The sequence below is a fragment of the Gavia stellata genome, chromosome 9, assembly GCF_030936135.1.
Source record: "Gavia stellata isolate bGavSte3 chromosome 9, bGavSte3.hap2, whole genome shotgun sequence".
Taxonomy (NCBI): domain Eukaryota; kingdom Metazoa; phylum Chordata; class Aves; order Gaviiformes; family Gaviidae; genus Gavia; species Gavia stellata.
The window spans coordinates 7,331,402-7,351,419 of record NC_082602.1 but is presented as its reverse complement, the minus strand read 5'-3'; the positions used below and the strand labels follow the sequence as shown (position 1 = coordinate 7,351,419).

The following is a 20,018-nucleotide window of genomic DNA, read 5'->3' as shown; positions in this document are numbered from 1 at the left end:
TAACCTGGTGAAGTCACTTCTCTGTCATTTTTGCTCAAACCCAGCACAGCTTGAGTTACTCAGACCTCCTCCTTGAAGGCAGACCTCCCTTTGGCCACAGCACCTTCCTCTCAGGGTATGTTGAATTTCCAGTGGGGGATGGCCTGTGAAGTGTCACCCTTGGCTTGGTCAGTGGGACCTGTAGTCCTGGCTCATGGACTTCATGCTGGAGCTGTACTGAAGAGCATTCTGTTTGCATGGTCCATTTTTCCTTCAGATTACTTGTTTGTATGACTCAGTGTTAGCATTGTGCCAGTCCTTGTGTCAGTGTGAATGTTACTGTCAGGGACCTTATATTTATTTCACTGACGAAAATGTTGAATACTAGCAAGGCTAAGAGCAACCCCTGTGGAATCCCACCAGAATTATTTTCATTTGATAGAAATTCCCCACTGATGCCTGCTTTTAGATCTATCATTTAGCCAGTTCTTAATCCGTTTAATATATGCTTGAATAAAATTATGTAGTGCTGCTTTTTAATCAAAAGTGTTACCTAGTATTAAATCAGCTGTCTTGCTGAAATGCAGGTAAGTTCCATGCATGCAGCTAGTTTCTCTAACCAAGCTTGCAGTTTCAAAGTATAAAATAAGGTGCTTTGGTTTTCTTTTCTGTTGTTTTAAGATCTGGTTTCTGTAAAACCAAGTCAATTGACTGGCTTTAATTATATTCTTTTGCAAGCATATCATCTGGCTTCTTTGCAAATATGGAACAAATATTTACCAAACACCTCTGCCTCTTTTTGAATCATTAATAACAATCCTGTCATCTGTAGCCAGTAATAGGCCTACACTGGATTTTTTTATTATTATTATTTTAATTTGCTCTAAGGTCTACTTGAATGTCACATATTTGTCAGGCATAGATTTTTCTCTGAAGTCTTCAGCTTCCCTTTTCAATTTACTGCACTTCATAATTTCTAACACATGTATAGATTTTGTCTAAAAAAAAAAAAACAACCCAACCTTTTTCCATTTTTTTAAAACCCAAATTAGTCAGCAGGACATAAAGAAGCCTAGATCAAGCAAAAGTCTTAACTTCCAACCATGTTGAAATGAAGAAAATGAGACTCCCAGCCTCGTCCTGAATCTTGTCCCTGTCTTCCATGGAAATGAAAAACATTCAGTTTTTGGCATAATTGGCCAACTTGGTATTCGCAATGCCTCTAACTTTTCTATTAAAAGCAATGCTAGTCTGCACTGTAATCCATGCAAAATACCACCTTTTTGCTTTTTTTCAGAGATTGTCTGGTCAGGAGGGGGGTCAAAACAACAGTCTGCAGCAAGTCATATGTCTCCACACTAATCCACACAAGGAAGTGTCTGTTTCACTTATTTCCAAATGAGGAATGTTTTCTTTAGAGAGGTAGCAAATTGATTTTCCCCACATGGAGCATGGGATATCTCATTTCCAAAACAAAACTTTCAGAAATGGCTACAAGTCCGCTCTTTCTCCATGTGGGTTAGAAAGCAGCGTGGATCCTTAAGTGTTCCCTGCAAGGTTCTCCGCTGCTGTACTCTGGAGTTTCCAGGTCAGGTCTGGCCTATTCACTTATAAAGAAAGGAATAAACAAGTGTTTGCATTTAGAAAAAGTCTAGTAAAAATAGTTTTAATATTCCAATTGGTTTATGTCCCACTTGAGTAGGCAAGAGCTGTGTGTTTGTGGGGAGGCTGTGTGACCTCCAGAGCTCAATGAGAGCTTTAGTTGTTGGTAGGTGCTCATCATTGGCTTCCATAGGTGTATTGAGGATCCTGCAGAGAGTTTTCCCAAATTCAGTTGATACCATTGTTTCCTAAACAAAGGTCTGATCTTTTGCTTTTTCTTCTGGCCACTTTAATTTCTGACCCTTTGATGCAATACTAGGTTGGTGGCAACTTGCTTCTCTTCACCAGCTCTGCTCAGTGTGCCTAGGTGATAAATGCCCCAGGCCCTCCTTCTCCGACCCTGTTTCCAGGAGGCAGAAGCTTTTAAACAAACTTTGAGGGGTGAAAGGAAAATACATGAAATGTAAGATCCTGTACTCAGGATGCAGAAAAGGGAAGAGGTGAAGGAGAGAAAACAAAGAGATGGAGGTGACGAGGAAATCAAGGAAGCAGCTGGGACTCCAGAACAGTATGCGAGATTAACTAACCTTTGAATGTTTTTTGAGACTGTGCTTAAATATAGCAATATGCTTTTCTTAACTTTCAGATATTGCAGAAAGCCAGAAGCCCCCTAGAGGGGTAAGTGTTAAAACCATTAAAACTGTTAACTTTTTATTCATTACATTTTAAAAGGTGCAACATGTAAGCATGTTTTTCAGCCAAGAGCTAACTTTTGCCAGGCTGCTTTAGGGGTGTCCTCAGCAACCAGCTATTTGCCACCTGCCAGCAGGCATGGTCAGTTCGTGGGTTTTCTGGAGATCTGGGACCATTCTTGTCACCTTGACTTTGATGGCCAGGCACCTCCGTATGCTACCTCCAGCTTCTCTTTGGCACCTGAATCATTAATAGCTCTGGGATCTGACATCCTGCCGTTTCCACCTGCCTGAGAGCGAAAGTCTCCTAGTCTGTTCTGTACCTACTGGTGGGTTTGCAGCTTAGGGCCAAGCATTCTGGTATCACAGCTTTTGTGTGTGCGTGCGTGCGTGTGTGAAAACTGGAGGACATATGAAGGATTGGCACAGCGCAAAAGGATTCTGCGAGGAGACATTCGGCAAGGTGTCCTACAGGGAGGAGAGGCTGTTGATGCATTTAGCAGGTGCGCTGCAGCTTGTCTCATGCAGCCACACTTCTCTTCTAAACTCTTCACCACAGTACATCCCTGTTTATTAACTTCTTGCACCTTCCAGTGCTCCACCTTAATTCCAGCTTTGTGATTACCTCCCTCTGGTGCACTCCCACCTCTCATGTTTAGAGCTCACCTGACTGTGTAGGCCCACCCTAAACGTAGACCCAGATCTTCCACTGGCCCTTCTTTGCTGATGGCCCTGGACATTTTTACAAGCTCAGTTGTTTTTTGTGTGTTGTCATACGCTTGCGGTTGGCAAAAATGCTGTTGCTTCTCCCTTTCCCTTTATCTTTCCACAGGACAGAAATGTAGTCACAAAAACAACAGGCAGCCTGAGACTGCTTGGCTGTGTAGGTTGTAAGTACATTAGCAATGCTGAGCAGCTATCCTGGTACATTCCTCAGCGAAATACAGCGATGGCTGTCCTTCGCTTTTCTTTTCCTTTTTTCTTTTTTCTCCCACTTTTGAAGTGTTTCTGAGAAACTGAAGTAGCAGCAAGCTGGAATCAAAAGTCAGACCAGGAAATAGTTATGCAGATCAGAGAGACCTGGAAAAGGCAAGAACTTTGATCATGGGCATTACAATTGCTTAGATGTTCTCTAGAGTAAGTAATGTGGAGCGAGCAAGAAAAAGGTACATGTTTTAGGCATGAGTACAGTACTGTTTACTTACATGGTTTGTTGAGCAGCCAACAAGGTCCAAGGTTATTTTGGACTCAGCATGAGTAAGTGATCCAGGTATGACAAATGAGGTAATGCATTCCAGGCTCATTAGAAACTCTTGGCTACACCACTGATTTTGACAAAGTGCCAACATAGCTTGACCTCAGCTGTGTGAAGGCCACTATTTTTTTTAACACCCTCCCTATAACAACACATCTTTTACATCAGCCAAAATATGTGCATCTAGAGAACAGTGTTTTGGGGAGGGTTGAACTCATTGGACTTCCAATGATAATCAGACTCCTAAAAAAAGAGGTAATTCTACTGTAACTAGCCTGCTAAAGTTAGGTACCCCAAAACCACAGCCATTGTCTCTTGACTTATTTGTGCATCTAGGGGTGGCCATGTGTACACAGTACATTGTGTTCTCAGCATGGACATGGCTCAAGTGAGGCTGACTTGATCGCTGACTTGGTAACAGGGAGATGGTACCTCCACCGATAACTTCACCTTCTTGGGAGTGCAGGTAAAGAAGGTGACTGGTGGAGGCTGTTTTCTTGTGGCGGCCTACGCTTTTCCACCATATGTAGTGTTTAATCATGGCTGACCTTGGCAGCTCCCACGGATCTTGTTCCTGGCTACTTCTCATTCCCCTGCATAGAGCTTGGCATCCTCGGGTTTAACCCAGAGCTGGGAGTTGTACTAGGCAGTGAGGCTTGGAAATGCTCCTGTTTCCCATGTCCTGCCGAGCAGACAGTGTCCCTGAAAGTTGAGCAGCTGAGGGTAGTAGTGGCAGAAGAGCAGTGGCAACAACCCTGTGAATTTTCTGAGTGGGTGGGCAGTGTAGATGTCTCCTTCCTCACCTCCTGGCCCTCTCCTGATCACCTACAATATCCTGATGCTTGCATAGGCTGATGAGGGCGCTGGAGGGGAAGATGTAACTTTTGAGCAATGATGCTGTTTCATGGCTTCATGAACAGAGAGGACATCTAGCTTCGAGGAAACGTCTAGCTGGTCTGAGCAGCATTAACCCTGAGCTCCTCTCTTTTCCGTGTGGCTCTCTTGCTTTGCGGGTCAGAGCCTGCTGCTGAGCTTATCTCCGACACCCGATCTTTAATTCTCTGCTGCAGGTGCTTCTGGATTGCCCTTGTTCAGTTATGGCGGTCCATAGGCAGTTCACAAGAACAGGCTTTGGGCTTCAGGATCACCAGGTCCGCTTCTTCCTGGCGTGCATTTTAATCAGCAAAGATTTGCCAATCTACACTACAGATAATCTCACTCCCTGTGCCATGCATAACACAGGGTTTGCATATAACCTCTCAGGTGTGTCGGTTTGTAATAAAAACATGTAGGGCATTGCTGGTGTTTTGGCACTGCAAAGCTTAGCTGTGGTGTGGGGAGGAGGAGGCACGGTACAAGTTTCCATCTAGGAAGAAGAAAAGAGTGATTAAATCTTAATTTCAGATAACTGAGGGCATTTACATTACATCAGGGACTAAATGCTTTTGGCTTTTTTAAAGGCAGATGTGCATGTGAGTGAGGATTTGCACAGAGGAGGTGGCAGTGGCAGCTTCTACACCTCACCTTCCCTTTCACTCCCCATTCACGAAGACCATGGCTGCGTGCTCCTCCTTTTGCTTTCCTGCAGGTCAGGAAGGAGTTTCTAGACAGCCCAAGGGGTATTGGGAAGGAGCTCAGCATGGCTGTGGCCAGTAAAAGTTGTTTCCCCTACCCAAACCGAAAAAGCCAAGGGCATTACTCCTCGCCTCCCTCTCGCCCCAGAGAGCCACATGCAGGGGAAGGAACAGCTCAGCAGGAGGATTGGGGCTGCCACCTCCTGCACCCTACTGCTGTAGCACGCCGGAGACTGGCACAGCGTGGGGTGGCCGGCCATGGCCCAGGCAGGTGTGGGAAGTGTATGATTCAAAAGGAGACTTCTCCCACCACATGGCACAGGAGCAGCGGTCTGGGGGCACACCTCCAGCCTCTCCCCTCTCTGGCTCCCCGTCTCCCTCTCTCACTCCACTGGCACAGGCACAAGCAGTTCCTTCTTCTCTTTTCTCCCGCCCAGTCTCCTTGTATCCCGCTTAATCATGAGTTAACGTTTCATGGTCTTCCAAGAAATACTGGTCCCTCATGTTGAATGGCAAGCAGCAATCTCTGTGTGATTTGCTATGACTATCTGTTTCCAGACAACACTCAGGGACCTTTTCAAAACATGGAGGGGAAGAAAGCATTCCTGTCTCTGGGCAGATTCCTATAAATAAGTTTCTTTTCCCTGAGAATTCACAACCGATATGACAATTAGACGTATTCCAGAATGGGAAGAGCTGTTAAGATATGGTTGTCATCATGGCTTGTGTAACTGTTGATATTCATGACATATCCATTTCACACGCTTTCACTTAATCGGGAGCACAAGACTTTTACCACTAAGTAGTAATCAGCTGAAAAACAAAGTCCACAGCACATACGTACTAGTTAATAATCACACCTTGTGTTCTTTACGATTACAAATGCTTGCGCTTCAATTAGATCTTTGTTCATCTTGGATTCTTGCTTGATTCCTTGTGAAACCCCATGTTACAGCCTCAGCATCCTCTGCAGCAGTAGGCAGCATTGCAAGTGGTGGTCGTTGCTTTGCGGGGCCAGCCGGGCTGGTGGGCTCTGAGGGACAGGTTTGTTTAAATGACACCAGCTGGATCTCCTGCTCAAGGAAACAAGGAAGCAACATGCTGATAGAAAACTGGCATCCAAGGAGTGCTGAAATGGTCCCTCTGAACTCCTGTTGATGGGTAAAGGTAGCAGACACAATGGTGACATGTACGGGAAAGATAACCAGCCCAAGGTGGGAAGCATGCCCTCGTGCTCCTCCAGCTCTCCTAACATGAGGCGTGTTAGCTCACACTGTGTGCATTTTACAGCTGGCTGTGTTTTACCTGGTCATACCTGAAATGTTTGCCAGGACTCGGCAGGCGAAGTGGCTTTACCTGCTGGGCTCTAGATTGCTATCGCACCTACAGATTTTGCAGGGAAGATAATTTCTTGCCATTTTCTATATGAACTTGCCCTTTTTGACGACTAGCAAACTTGGGATGAGCTGTAATCTCAAGAAGAGGCTCCTTGAGGCAGCAAGGCACAGGTGTGTGTGGGCTTCAAGTGGATGAACATCCTTTCGCTTCCAGAGGGCTGAACTCAGAGGTGTGGACCATTTGTATTGTACCAGGTGTACGTCTCTGCTGACAGCCCTTCCAAGCCTGCCTGCCTCGAACAGCAGCAGCAGCTCTGCTTTCCCAGGGCGTTGTCACCTGCTGATTGCAGGCATGGAGGTGTTCTGGTTTGCATCCCAAACTTCGAGTCTATGGGGTATTTATGCTGTGCTGATACTGATCATTTGAGTCACACCTAAGTGAGGCAGAAAAGTTCCCAGCAGCCCACCAAGGGTGCTGGTCGACATTTCAGATATTCTCAGAATACGTTCTCAGTCATGCCATAAGTCCTTCTCCACCAGAAAGTGGAAAAAACATGGGATGTTCACTTAGCTGTCCAGTACGTACTGAACATCCACTGTCATCAGGAAAACTCACTGGGACTATGCCACAACATGTTTGTAAAATTGCTTTAAAATAATTGTGAATAACAAAGTCAAGAAATCTGCAGTGCGCTCATGAATATGTGATAAATGAAACAAAAAATGACAAAAATTAAAATAAGTATGTGACTTGTAAATTATTCCTTCGGTCCTAGTCATATTTCCTAGCTCAAGAGAACAAAACAGATATAGCTGAAATATAAATAATCTTCGAATAATGCATTTATTTATAATGATTTAGGGAGCAAATGTTAATGGCTTTGTTTCAAGTGTGACGAACTATTTCAAATGTTTTCTTTTATGGAGTAGATACTAGAGGCGAGGGCCTTCTCTTCTGGTATTAATTCCTATTGCTGCTTTCTTGTTAGTTGTGTGTCTGATCTGGAATGGCTTAAAGTGATTTAAAGTCGTACCGTGGCGCGTGTGGGACGGTCCTCGTGCGTGCTGCAGACAGACCTTCCCGGCTGCAGCTCCTGAGCCACGGGTAGAATGCAAATACCCCATTTCATAGTGGGTTTGTGCCAGTTCTGCTGTGGAAGGCTCCAATTCAAACAGTGTTTATATGCAAGCTCAATATACCTGGAATTTAGGAACAAATGCCTTCTTGCTTTTAAAGCTTTTAGCAAAACATCAGGAGTGCTTTATAGTGGGATACAAAGTACAGTGCCAAGACTCAGGATAACAAGTATGTTTGGAAAACATTGAGCCTTGAACTAGTTTCTTTATTTATTAAAAAAAAAAGAAAGAAAGAAAAAAGTAATTCACATGCAAGTGTATTTGATCCTAGCTGAACCACATCTCTCTCCAGCCGTTGGTTGGACTGGGTCAGGGGATCCATTCATTCGAAGGTTAATGTTTTAACATGTGTGCCAGGGTGTAGTAAATTAAGGGAACATTTCTATTTTCTTCAGTACCTTTTTAAAGAAGGTGCGACTGCTGGGGCTAACCATGGTCAGGGATCTGTCCATCCCATACAGGTCGTGTGCAAAAAAAGTAGGCATGGGGAAGACATCAAAGGCAGAGGGATGAGCGGGGTTTATAAATAAGGCAGGGCGGCGTGGCCGGCGCTGGCAGGCTGGCAGCCAGCGCTGGAGCCCTCGGAGCTCATCCCACGCTCCCGCCGAGTCGCTCATCTCTGTTTATATGAGTAATGGAGCGGCTGGGGGAGGGGATTTGTAAGCACGGAGCAAATACTCTTAGTGTTCATTTTGTGTAAGACTGACATCCACACCAAGTCGAGACTTCCAGCGACGTAGTGTGCAGTCACATGCTGTAGCATTCATGAGTACAGATATAAATCAGGCAGATGTTTGTCGACTGGAATGGGTAATAATTTCTTTCTCTCTTTGTTTGATTTTGCATGTTAGCCTCGGATGACAATTTCAGAATTGCTTTCTGCAGTACTTTTCAATAAGCAGAATGTGCTTCACTGGACATAGATGGAGATATTTCTATAGGGAGATAAACATATTTTTATATAGACACAAATATGGACTTAACACATATGCACATGTGTATATATGTGTGTGTGTATATATATTTACCACGTGCCAGTGCTGGGGTAAGAAAAAGGATGTGTCTTTTGGACTTTTGGTTTTAAACCCACAGCTTTTCATTTTCTCTGAACAGACCAACTATGACACTGTTACTCAAACTATAAAATCAAATTAGCACCCTTTATTGTGTTTGCAAACTAATTAAAATGTAAAATGTCCTGAAACCACTGGCTTACTGTGTGACAAATGTAAGATTAGAAACAATTAGAAGGCACTCAAGAGGTTTGTGGTGTTTAGATTTCTGACATTGTTCTAATCATCCCTTTAAGTAATGAAAACAATGGTTACCTAGAAATTAAAGGTTTAAAGGAAATCATCTTCTTTGGTACAGTCATTAGTTAATGATTGTTTATAATTTTAAATGTTGCCATAGTAGTCGGAGGCTGATTTTGAAAGCCGAAAGCAGGCAGGACATGTAATAATGAGCAAACATCTGCTTCATCTATTATTTCTATACGTGATCATAATTTAGGTTGTAATACCACTATTGAAAGATGAGTCTGATATTTTTTATGATGATCCGTATCCCATTCTACGTATGGCTCAGCATGGTTAGGATTTAGTCACTGTGTTATTTCAGAGCTGTTTTATCTTAAGAATTGGACAAAACTGAAAGTGATTCATGTTAATTTATATGTGTGGTATGTAACCCTTATGAAACAATCAATCACTTATTTCATTACTTGTCAACTTCCAGAACTAGTTGTTAAGGGGTTTTTTGATCCGTTTCAGGACTCGGGGGTAATTTTTTTTTTTAACTTTTTTAGAAGAACTTTGACAAGAATGACAGGATATATAAACATTTCTTGGAGCTGTAAGGAATTTCAATATTTCAGAACATTTCCAAAACCAGATGTTTCCCAAAGTTGGAAGTAGTAGTTCGTTCTCTTACTTAAAGATTAGAAATAATAAATGCAGTAGGCTGATTAATGCAAAGTTGCCTAATTTTTTTGTTCTATTTTGTTCTATTTTGTTCTTTTTTGTACCATGCAGAAATATTTGTGCTTTCTCTCCGAGTCCTTCAGAGACCAGTGTTTGACTTTATATTAATTAGTTATGCGAAAGTAGAATAGATTAGCCTTGGGGGATGTTCTATAGAAACATATAGTGTGTCAAGATGTAACCCATGGAGGATGGGAATCTCGTAATAAGCATTTACTGTAGACAGATGTGTACATTTCTGTGACTGATTGTAGTGGAGTTATTTATTATGCTTTCAGCTGTTAAGAATCCAGTATAAGACAATGTGCTCAAATGGTTCTCCGTTAATTTTCAGCGCCAAATCTTAAAGGCAGACCACGCAAAAAGAAGCCTTGCCCACAGAGAAGAGATTCATTAAATGGCATTAAGGATTCCAACAATAATTCCGAAAGCAAAGCTGTTGCCAAGGTAAATCACTTCATAATACTCTTTTCAGTACAGTCTCCTTTTTTAGGTACAGCCCTGCCTTTGTTTCCCAGCATGCTGTTTCAAATTTAGAATGTAACTTATTTTCTTGGGGAGATAAACGTAATTTTTCTCAATATTTTTATTCTTCACTTTAATTCATGTCTGTGTTCAAAATTACCAGCAGCTATAATCACCTAACAACCTAATGCTATCAGCTTGTTGGTAACTGGTAGTGCTTAAGCTTTCTTGGCATCTAGTGTTAGTTTTCACATTCTGTGACACACAAACATAGTTTGTGACAGTATCTTCGAATTAAAAATAAACCAGGGAGCAGCTCACCCTGTTACAATGTACTTCTAAATATAAGTTTGAAGATAAACAGACTATGAAACAAGAGCCGCTCCAGTAATGGTTTCTAAGAAGTGCACACACACTACATTACCCTGATGTTAAGATCTCGACTTTTTTTAAATTAGAAAAAAAAAGATAAAGGCAGAAATTCAGTAGGAAAGCTTAAAAAAAAAAAAAAAACCTGGGCTGTTTCTTTAATACTTAGTGCTGAGCTGCATGTTCCAGGGTTTGTTGAATAGTGCATGCTTTTACAGAGTCTTCTGTATGTGCTGCAGTGCTTAGCTCATACTGCAAGTGAAAATTGGATTGTTGATTTGTGTTTATAGACTTAATCTTTTAGATATTTATGGTTTGTGTCTTTTCCTTAAAATATTTAAAAACGGAGTTTCTGTAGTGTAATTTACATCCTATTTTCTATGTTGTCTGTGTGGTTTTAAGTAGGAATTTGGTTTTCTCTTTAAAAAAAAACCAGCACAAATGGCTCCTTTCAAGATGATTTAATTTGAAACTGTAAGATGCAAAGACGGAAAATTACTTAGAGCAATACTTGTAGATTTTTATCTGAGGCAGAACTTTGTCACTCTGATACTTTTGAGCTAAACAGGTTTGCATAGACTGAAATTTTAGGCCAACTCCTCCCAAATCCATTGTTTCAATAAACTAGATGGATGTGTATCTGAAAAACGCTTCCATTGCTGTGACCATCTCTTTAGGAAATACAGTGAATCTATAGATCCATTTACATTGGTATTGTTGTATGCAGTGAATGTCCTGGGAGATTAGGAGGTTAAAGAGGTCAAGTGGAAGTGTTCTGCTCTCAGTTTCTCATAGGAAGGCAAATTAAATTCCACCTCCTCCTCCTCCCTAGGAGTTCAGTTAAAATTGTGCCTTCTGTTGATGACGATAAAAGAGGCTGAAGTTCATGATGAAGCTCTGCCCTTAAGTCACTGTTTCTCTTCTTTTTGTGCCCTATTGTGCTCAGTTGGAGTCTGCACTATCATGTTAGACAGGCGTGGTAAAAGGCAATGGAGCCTGGCGTGTTGAGTTGCGGGGTCCTGCCAGATACTATAGAGTTTGCCTGAATGTTTTTGCTCTGTGGAAGAATGTGCAAAATCCGCAGTGTGAAAATGTCTCAATTTGCCTCAATTCCCCCTTCCCAAGCTGTTTTTCATGTTAAAACATTAGCAGCAAACTGCGGCATGGGCCGTGTTGCCAAAGCATCCTGGACTGTAGCATGAGTAGTTCTGCCTCTTCGGCACCTGATATATAGGTATTAGATAATTAAAAACAACAGTAACACTTCATACCAAATTGTTTATCCTCTCTGTTTATATTTGGGTTCACCCTACTAGTCAAATGGGAGGATATTTCAGATAAGAAGTAATTCCGCCTATTTATCTAGTCATACTGTGCTCATCATTGTGCAGATATTAATAGCATTAATTATCTTGGCCAGCTTAATTTCATTATAAATAATAGACATGCTCATGATATAATGTCTTTGCATGTAGTCACACTGACTTCACTGTGGCTCTTCACATCAATCTGTGTCGCAGGGCTGTAGATATCCTTTAATAAGAGGGACAGTGAATCAGAAACCCACTACAGCAGATGTGTTCCACTTTATACAGACCCTGCCTATGGGTTTCTGGGGAAGGAGGGAAAGTGTATTTGGGGAAGGACAGGGAATGGAGATCCACCTACTGTCTTCTCGTTGTTGGGAACAGTTGGGATGTTAGTCATCTTAGGCTCCACATTGGGCTTCACCATCAGTTTTCCTCCTCTGTCCATGTTCCGTCTCTGACTAATGCTGACAATGGGTCCATGGAGAGCAGAGTTGAACACTGCTAGTGTAAACGGGACAAATCCACTTGTGTCAGATGCTGAAACATTTTGGCAGCAGTCCTGGCTGTGTTCCTCTTCCAGCTAAAATCCCTTTTGACCAGAAGTTGTGCTGCTTTCATCCTCAGATCATGGCACCCAGTGTCTGAGAGCAGCCTCATTTCTCGGGTGGCGGGGCGACAGCTCTGACAGAGATGCAGTGGCTGTACGGTTTGGGTCAGGAAATGGCAGAAGTGGCGTTCTGAAGACTGCCAGTTTTTGAGCCTGTCCAGACCAACACAAGCCACATGGTTGTAACGACTTGCTGAATTTCATGTTCTCAGCTGCCAATGACTAGCAAGCTTTGTACCTTCTTACAGCTTAGTTCTCATTAGGCACATTTACCTTGAACCATCAGCAGATCGTTCTGTAGGCTTTTACTGTTACCTGACACACAAGAACATTTGGTTGGATAGGAGCAGCCCTGAGTAAATTCCAGCGTAGGTGGCTTGTTAAAAATAGAGCGATAGTGGGACAGACAGTGTGGTCCTGGACCTGTGGGTGCTGCCAGGGAAAAGTGGGTCTTTTGTGTACCACTTCTTGCTTTTGGTCTCCTTGCTGATCACTGCATCCATTTTAGTACCTTCTGGGGAAGATCCCAGGGGAGTTCCCTCCCAAGCTGGGTGTGTAAAAATTGCAAGACTACGAGGCCATCTACTGAGGCAGGATCAGCTCTCCTGGAGAGACGTGTATCAAACTCTTCTCTCCAAACACTCCCAGGACTCTGGAGGCTTTCATACGTCACGTGTCCAGTGCTGGAGAGGCTTTTGGGACTTGCAGGCTCCAGTGTGACCTTCATCGTACCTGCCTCGTGCTCCCAAAGAGCGTTCTCATTCAAAGTGTGCAGAAATGTGCTGTAAGACTTTTTAAAACTGGCTGATCTAACCATTTCGAAGAGCTGAAGGGATTAACTTGTTAAACATGGAAATTGTCCCCAAATGAATCTACTCATTACATCTCCTAGTGCAAATGCTAAAGTAAATCTCTCACTTCATTTGTCCAGCAAGATCTGGGAAATTAGTTTAAAAATTGCCAGGATACGCTTTTCCTGTGGCCACAGGTGGCCTGGCATGCTCTCAGACCTGGAGATTTGTTCTGAGCGCCTCAGCATTATCTGATTGAAACCCTAAAATGCACGCCTGTAGTGGTCTGTGCTGTGTGTGACAGCAGGGTAAGACAAACACACCGGTGTACCCACAAGTGTTCACCGGCCGTTTGGTAATGGATCATACGCCTCTGATGGAACACACAGTAGGAGGTGGTCAAGATGTTCCCAGAGCCTATCTCAGAACACCCCCAGCTTATCCACGCTGCGGCGCTGGGTTGCCTGTCTGGAACTTAGCCCTCAGTTTCATTTTGGAAGTGTTACACTGAAGCTACAATGAAAGAGCTTTAACTCCTCCTGCGGAAATTGAACTCTCCCTTAATAACAGAGTTGTTCAGGCTTTCTGAGCAGACCAGAAAAGAGAGCAGAGCCAAGCAAAACTCCGTGTTCAGGACCTTCCTCCAGATCTTTGCCCTCTAGGAAGATTCAAAATCATGTTTTGAGAGAGGTTGGTATGTGGTGCCTGGTGCAAATCTGGCATCGCTCTCACTGACTTCGATATGTTTATGCTGGATTTACACCAATGTTACCCAGAATGGCATTTGGCCCTTTTGGTTCTCATCAATTATTGGACACGGCATTCATCCGTTTCTCCTGTCAGATGGTGGGAAGGTTGCAGAAGTGATGCTTGTGCCTCGAACGCTGAGCAGATGAAGCACTGCAGCCTTTGTCAAAGCTTCATTGAACCTGACACTGCTTGGAGTCCATCCGTTGCATTTTGGCACCTTTGAGTTCCACAGACGCTTTGACCTCACTTCTCTGTACGCTGGAGAGAAGGAGGTTGTCTGTTACACAGGGTTTTCTCACTCCCGGTGGCTTTTTTAATGTTATTTTCTTTGTTTCCTTGGGAGTAACATCCCTTGCCATTAGTTTGCTTGCATAGCAGTGAGCTTTGATTTCATTTAGCATTCATGCCCAGGCTGCCTTTGCAAACAGTTCTGAATTGTCCAGTTTGAAAAAGAAAATCCATTAAAAAGATTGATTGATTGACTTTACCTAGCAAGTGGGTGACAAAACTGAAAAATTATTCCCAGGTCCAGTGAATTTGTTCCAAGTTTTAGCTTTTAATTTGCAGCTCAAATTAAAAATCCTAAATTTATTGAAGTCATGGGTTCATATTGGGAGTGCTAACCCAGTCTTTGGTATAGCTTTGAAAACTATGACAATGTAATCTAAACTTTGTAAGAGGAAGCTGTTAAATAATTTTGCAAGGAGCCAAAGTAAAAAAGTCAAGGGATTACAGCTCTGAACTGAAAAGTGGATGAGGAAATCCAAAGTTCATTTAATAGGAAAAAAATCCCATTAGCTCCATTGAGTTTTGGATGAAACCCAGGATCTTTACAGAAGTTTAATCAACGAGCATATCTCTTACTAAAAGGCAAAGCATGGTGTCTTGTGCCATAGGAAGACATTATCTCTTCAAACCATGCAACCAGAGAGTATCGAGCAGTACAGCCAACATACTTCAGTAGTAACTGATCAAGAAAAACCCCATAGGAAGTCCATTTCCCAATCCCTGATGTGTTGCCTGGGAGGAGCAAGCCTGTACCCTGCAGTGTCCAACAGGGAAATTTTTCAGCAGCATCAATTACCTTGGAAAATTGTGGCCACTTCTTCCCTCTAGTTAGGAGCTAGTGTTGCTTTGTTGAACATCTGTGGAAAACTATGGAGGCAGCTAATCTTAAGTCAGTGCTTTCTGCATAGTTAATACCCTGGAGGAGTAAAAAAAAAAAAAGATTTTGCTTTTCCCTCAGCCTGAACACAGGGTAGCTTTATTGAGATAAAATAAGCATATCATAGTCTTTCCAATGATATGTTTGTTGTTTGTTTACAAGCACTTACGTAATGCTCTTCATAGCATGCACTTCTGAAACATCAACAAGTACCCAGGAAGCACCTGGTTTAGAAGTGGGGAGAGTGAAGGAGAGTCAATGGCTTACTTGACCAAGAGCTCCTGCCTTCCTGTTCAGCGAGATAGCCTGCTCTCCTCTGCTGACCTCCGAAAATAACAAATACCGGCTCTTACAGTCTCTCTGCTCCCTCTGGGAGCACAAAGGACACGTCTTAGATGGGGTATGGAGCTGCCAGAAGGCTCCTCACAGGACTCAAAAGCATTGAAGGGACAGTGCAAATCCAAAATACGTGTAACCATCCCCACTACCTTGTATTAGAGGACTTCCAGTACTTCACTGGAAATGTATCGATCCCGTCCTGGCCATGGAGAGCTTTTAAACATCAGTTTGCAAGGTTCTGCTCTTTTGTTTTTTGTATACATAAACTATGGGAATGCTCGACTTGTAATTTGCTTGATTCAATGAGAGGATTATCTTCAGGAGGACTGCAGGATTAAGCTGGTCTCACTGGATATTTTTTCCCATGTTTGAATACCGATGAGAGGTAAAGTGGTTCCAATTTGTTGACTTCCTGATTGGCACACGTCTGCTGGGGAGGCCAGTGGGAGACCTGGAGCTCTGGAACTCGTGTGCCTTGGGGCTGCCAGTGTCTACCAGGAAAGGCTCCGGCTACCAGGCTCTTCCTTCTGCTAAATACTTAGGGCTGTGCTTAAGTTTAAGCAGATGCTCAAACCCACTTGACTTAAGTCCGTGCTACAGCAGAACCTCCACTTGTGTGTGCTGAGAGCTCTGCCTGGGTAAGGCTTGCCAAGGTTTGCATCTATTTTGCTGGGCCAAAGGAGAGAAAAGTGTGTCATTTCAGAGCTGGCTGCTGAGCATTCCTGGAAGGGGCTGAGCACCCTCAGCCCTAGGGATTGTCTACAGGAGTTGACAATGCTCAGTGTCAATCCTGGAATGAAGGTTATTATTAGACATGCTAATAGCAAGTGTATGTGAGAGATGGGAACTGTCTGTGACATAGCAATGTATAGTCATAAAAATGCAGATCTGGAGAGCATTACCAATGGGTTGTAATGATTTAAAGATGTGGCTATTTAAAAATGTTGTGACTAAGATTCAGAACAAGACATTTAGCTCTATAAATAGCTTCCTTTGTTTCCCCTCAAACACAGTTGCATGGTTTGGCCTTCATTTTTTCAACAATCCATTCTGCTAGGAGAGGGTATTTATTCCTTAAGTGAAAATTAAAGATTACCCAGATCTGATATGACATCTTTTCTTTTCCCAGGTAAAATGTGAGGCTAAGTCAGCTTTGCCCAAACCCAAGAGTAACAACAGCAACTGTAAAAAAGGCTCAAGTGAGGATAAATCAAAGATTGCCATAGGTGAAGAATGCAGAGCTGATGAGCAGGCTTTCCTTGTGGCTCTTTATAAATATATGAAAGAAAGGAAAACACCAATTGAACGAATACCCTATTTAGGTTTTAAGCAGAGTAAGTATCCTTTTTCTCACTTTCTTGTTGACATTTTAGAATGGTTTGGCTTCTCTGGAGAAAGAATTTGCACACGAAGTCTATTTTAAAGCCTTATGGATGGGGGGACCATGTTTATATCTACACATTTTCCAGTCCAGGCATTTCACTGTCTTATGCCTAGATTTGCATCTCTTCCTTCTGGGGTAGTTGCTGCTGGATATTTATAGGTTTAAATCCGCTGATTATGACTAGAAATAGGCATGTTGAAAACTCTTTAGTTTTCTGTTTTGTAAATCTGCAGCGTCTGTAATGCCTTTCTTCTGAGTTAATAATATGATGTATCTTTATTGTGCCCAGATGTTCTTTATGAAAGGACAAATATTAAAGGAAGACATTTAAAGGTGGTCAAGAAAGGCACAAAAGGGATTGTATTTTCAAGCCCCAAAATGTGTTTATAGTTAATAAATTACTGACTTTGGAGAATATGAAACCAGACTGTATCTGTTTAATACAGAATGCAATGTTTAGAATTGCTTTGGCATGTACGGTTTGTAGTGCCACAATCTGTAAAGCAATTGTAGGTGGAGAAGATACAATTGTAACTAAATTTTACATAAATATTGCAGCGTAATGTAGATCTTTCAGAGTTTCCAACAAAAGCTGTAAATGGGGATATTTTTCCTTCTTATCCATGGATTGAATGATACTTTATTTCCTTAAAGGGAGAACTCTGTGGATTGAAATATTATTTACTCTAATTTATCTCCCAGATTAAAACCATGTGTTATTTTGATGAAGAATGTCAAACCTGTATGTTTTACATAACAATTTACATACCTAATAGCAATTGGCACTGATTGCAACAGGCCTCCAGCAGCCATTATAAACTTATATAACTCCGAATGATTACAGTGTTTGTCTGAAAACTGGCTGCTTGAAATGGAAGTAAAATTAATGTACTATGAACAGCTTCGTTGCATTATGCATTGATTCAGATTAAATCAAGGCCTAAGCAAAGCTCTTGATAGCTTTGAAACAGTACAAGGTTCAATGAGGCTTTCAGAACATTTTGTGTTGAAGAGAGGATTTTTTTTTCCCCCCATTTTATTCTGCGCTCCCTCAAGCATGGGGACAGGGTGGTCTTGAAAGACAAGCTAAAGTAATACTTCTAAAATTCCCCACCAGGGGTAGGGCCCTCTGATAATATTTAGCTGAAAGACACTGAAAATTGCCTGACATTCATTATAAATTAGGGGACTGATCCGGCAAATACTAAAATGCCAAGAGTAAGTATGCTGAGAAGAGCAGAAATGTTTGCAGGACGGGGCACTCTATTTGTCCAGCAAGACTTTTGCAAACATTGCCAATATAAATAGGTTAGTGGGCAGAAGCAGTATGTACACTACAACAGAGCATCCCCCCGCGGAGGAAGAGATCCTGTCCTCCGTGATCTGCAGCATTATTGCTGAGTCTGGCCTGAAGTATTTGTAGTATGTCTATGGGGAATCACTGTTTGTTGGTGGAATAGCCCATACATCTTTCATAGAGCTGTGACATCAATTTTTCTTCTAGCAATTAAAATAAGATAAAATAAAAATTAAAATAAAACAAAATAAAATAAAAAAGTGAGACACCAGCAGCAAGCTGTGGCCCCATGGGATGGTGGGCCAGGATGAAAAGCACATGAGAGGGGAGGAGTTCTGCAGGAATTAACAAGCATCTCCCAACACATCTTTTGAATTGAGTTGCCTCCGTTCCTCCCAGCCCACAGCCGTGGGCAAGGCACAACCACTCGTACCATAATTATTATGGTAATTTTCATTTGTGCTCCCCCTGGGTTCATTCACACAGGACCCGTTAGAACACAGCTTATTGTTTATTGATTATGGAGGCCATTATCTGAGCTGCAGTAAATATTGGATATTGTTGTTTAATCAATAGGCTTTCTCTGTGAGCCAGTGTGTGGCTCATGCTTGGTTGCTAATGAAATCAGTATTAAACAAATAATTAAAAGCAATATTCTTCCCAATGAGTAATTTTTATTATCAAAGTTATGGAAACATGCTACAGTCATTATACCGTGTCTCTTATCAGCAAAGTCAAATGAGCCTATTACCTTTGTCTCAGTGTATTTTTCCAGTCCTGTTAAGGAATCTAAGTGTGTTCTCTTATATATAATTAAAAATATATATAGTATGGGCTAATATTTACTCTTCAGATTATGTAAATACCTCTTTGGAAAATGTTTCACAGGAGCTTTTTCAGGGGCTGTGAGCTTTTTTTCTCTATTTTTCTTTTTTAAAAACTGTCTGATTTACATTTCTTTGAAATATGTTGGTTAATGCAATGCTTATCTAAATACTTATTGTCCCTCTAACAGTTAACCTTTGGACTATGTTTCAAGCTGCTCAAAAACTGGGAGGATATGAAACAGTAAGTGTTTAAGTAACTTAAATGAAATAATTGTGCAATCTAACTTTTCCCTGTTAGAAAAAAAAACGTCAAAGCAAACAATCATTTGCTGCATTTTAGGCTAGCTGTACACATTGTAGGTTTATTGGACCATTTTTGGAAACAGTCCCAATTAGTTCCAGGTTTGGCAAAATTGTAAACTTGTCGTAAAAACTACAAGTGGAAAACATATGTAACTCTTCCCTGTCAAGGAAATTAGTTGGGTCTGTAATTTTTTCCCATGTTGAGAAAGGGCTATTATTGTACAACAAGCCAAGATTGCATAAAAGAAATTTCACTTGGCAACATCCCTGACATCTGTTCATGTCTAATATGGGAAATGTATTAAAGGCTTTCAAAAGTAATCAGCATTGTCCATTAAGGAATAGTATGCTGCAGTATCTTCTCTTATTCCAAGTGTAAAAGATCTTTATTAGACAAGGGTCAGTACCACATAAACAGGAAGTTATCAAAGTAATTCAGAAAAGTCGCTGACACTTTTTATCAGCTAACCATATCTGACAAGAGCAGTTTATTTTTAGCTCACAGGAAAATTTGATGGCCATGGATTTTACAGCATGTATTTTGAACCAATAAAATATTAGAGCAACAAACTTAGATTAAAATCTTGAAATGAGAAGAAAGAGCTGCATTAATATGGCACATCGAGATGACATCTGTAATAAAAACCAATTGACATAGGAAGATGTCGTCATTGGAAATATTTTCTTTGCACACAATGATCAGATTAAGTTGTTCAGTTCCTGCCGCAGTTGGATGAAAGAAATTATTTTTGCTTTGTTTACCAAGTAATCTGGGACGTATCTGTGCTGTAGAGAAAGGACAAGAATAAATGCACTATCAAGAAACTGAAAGTTGTTTGAACCAAAATATAAA

At 41.7% G+C, this 20,018-nt stretch overlaps 1 protein-coding gene across 2 annotated transcripts in view; it reads left to right on the top strand.

Annotated features, from left to right (window-relative positions):
• The window catches only part of ARID5B (AT-rich interaction domain 5B), a 120,277-nt gene that overhangs the window by 74,524 nt on the left and 25,735 nt on the right, over positions 1–20,018 (top strand). For both annotated transcript variants that reach the window (XM_059821268.1, XM_059821267.1), the window contains 3 exons: positions 9,893–10,005; positions 16,484–16,688; positions 19,051–19,103. In XM_059821268.1, coding sequence (XP_059677251.1) covers positions 9,893–10,005; positions 16,484–16,688; positions 19,051–19,103 — 371 coding nt within the window. The remainder of the gene's footprint in view (positions 1–9,892; positions 10,006–16,483; positions 16,689–19,050; positions 19,104–20,018) is intronic.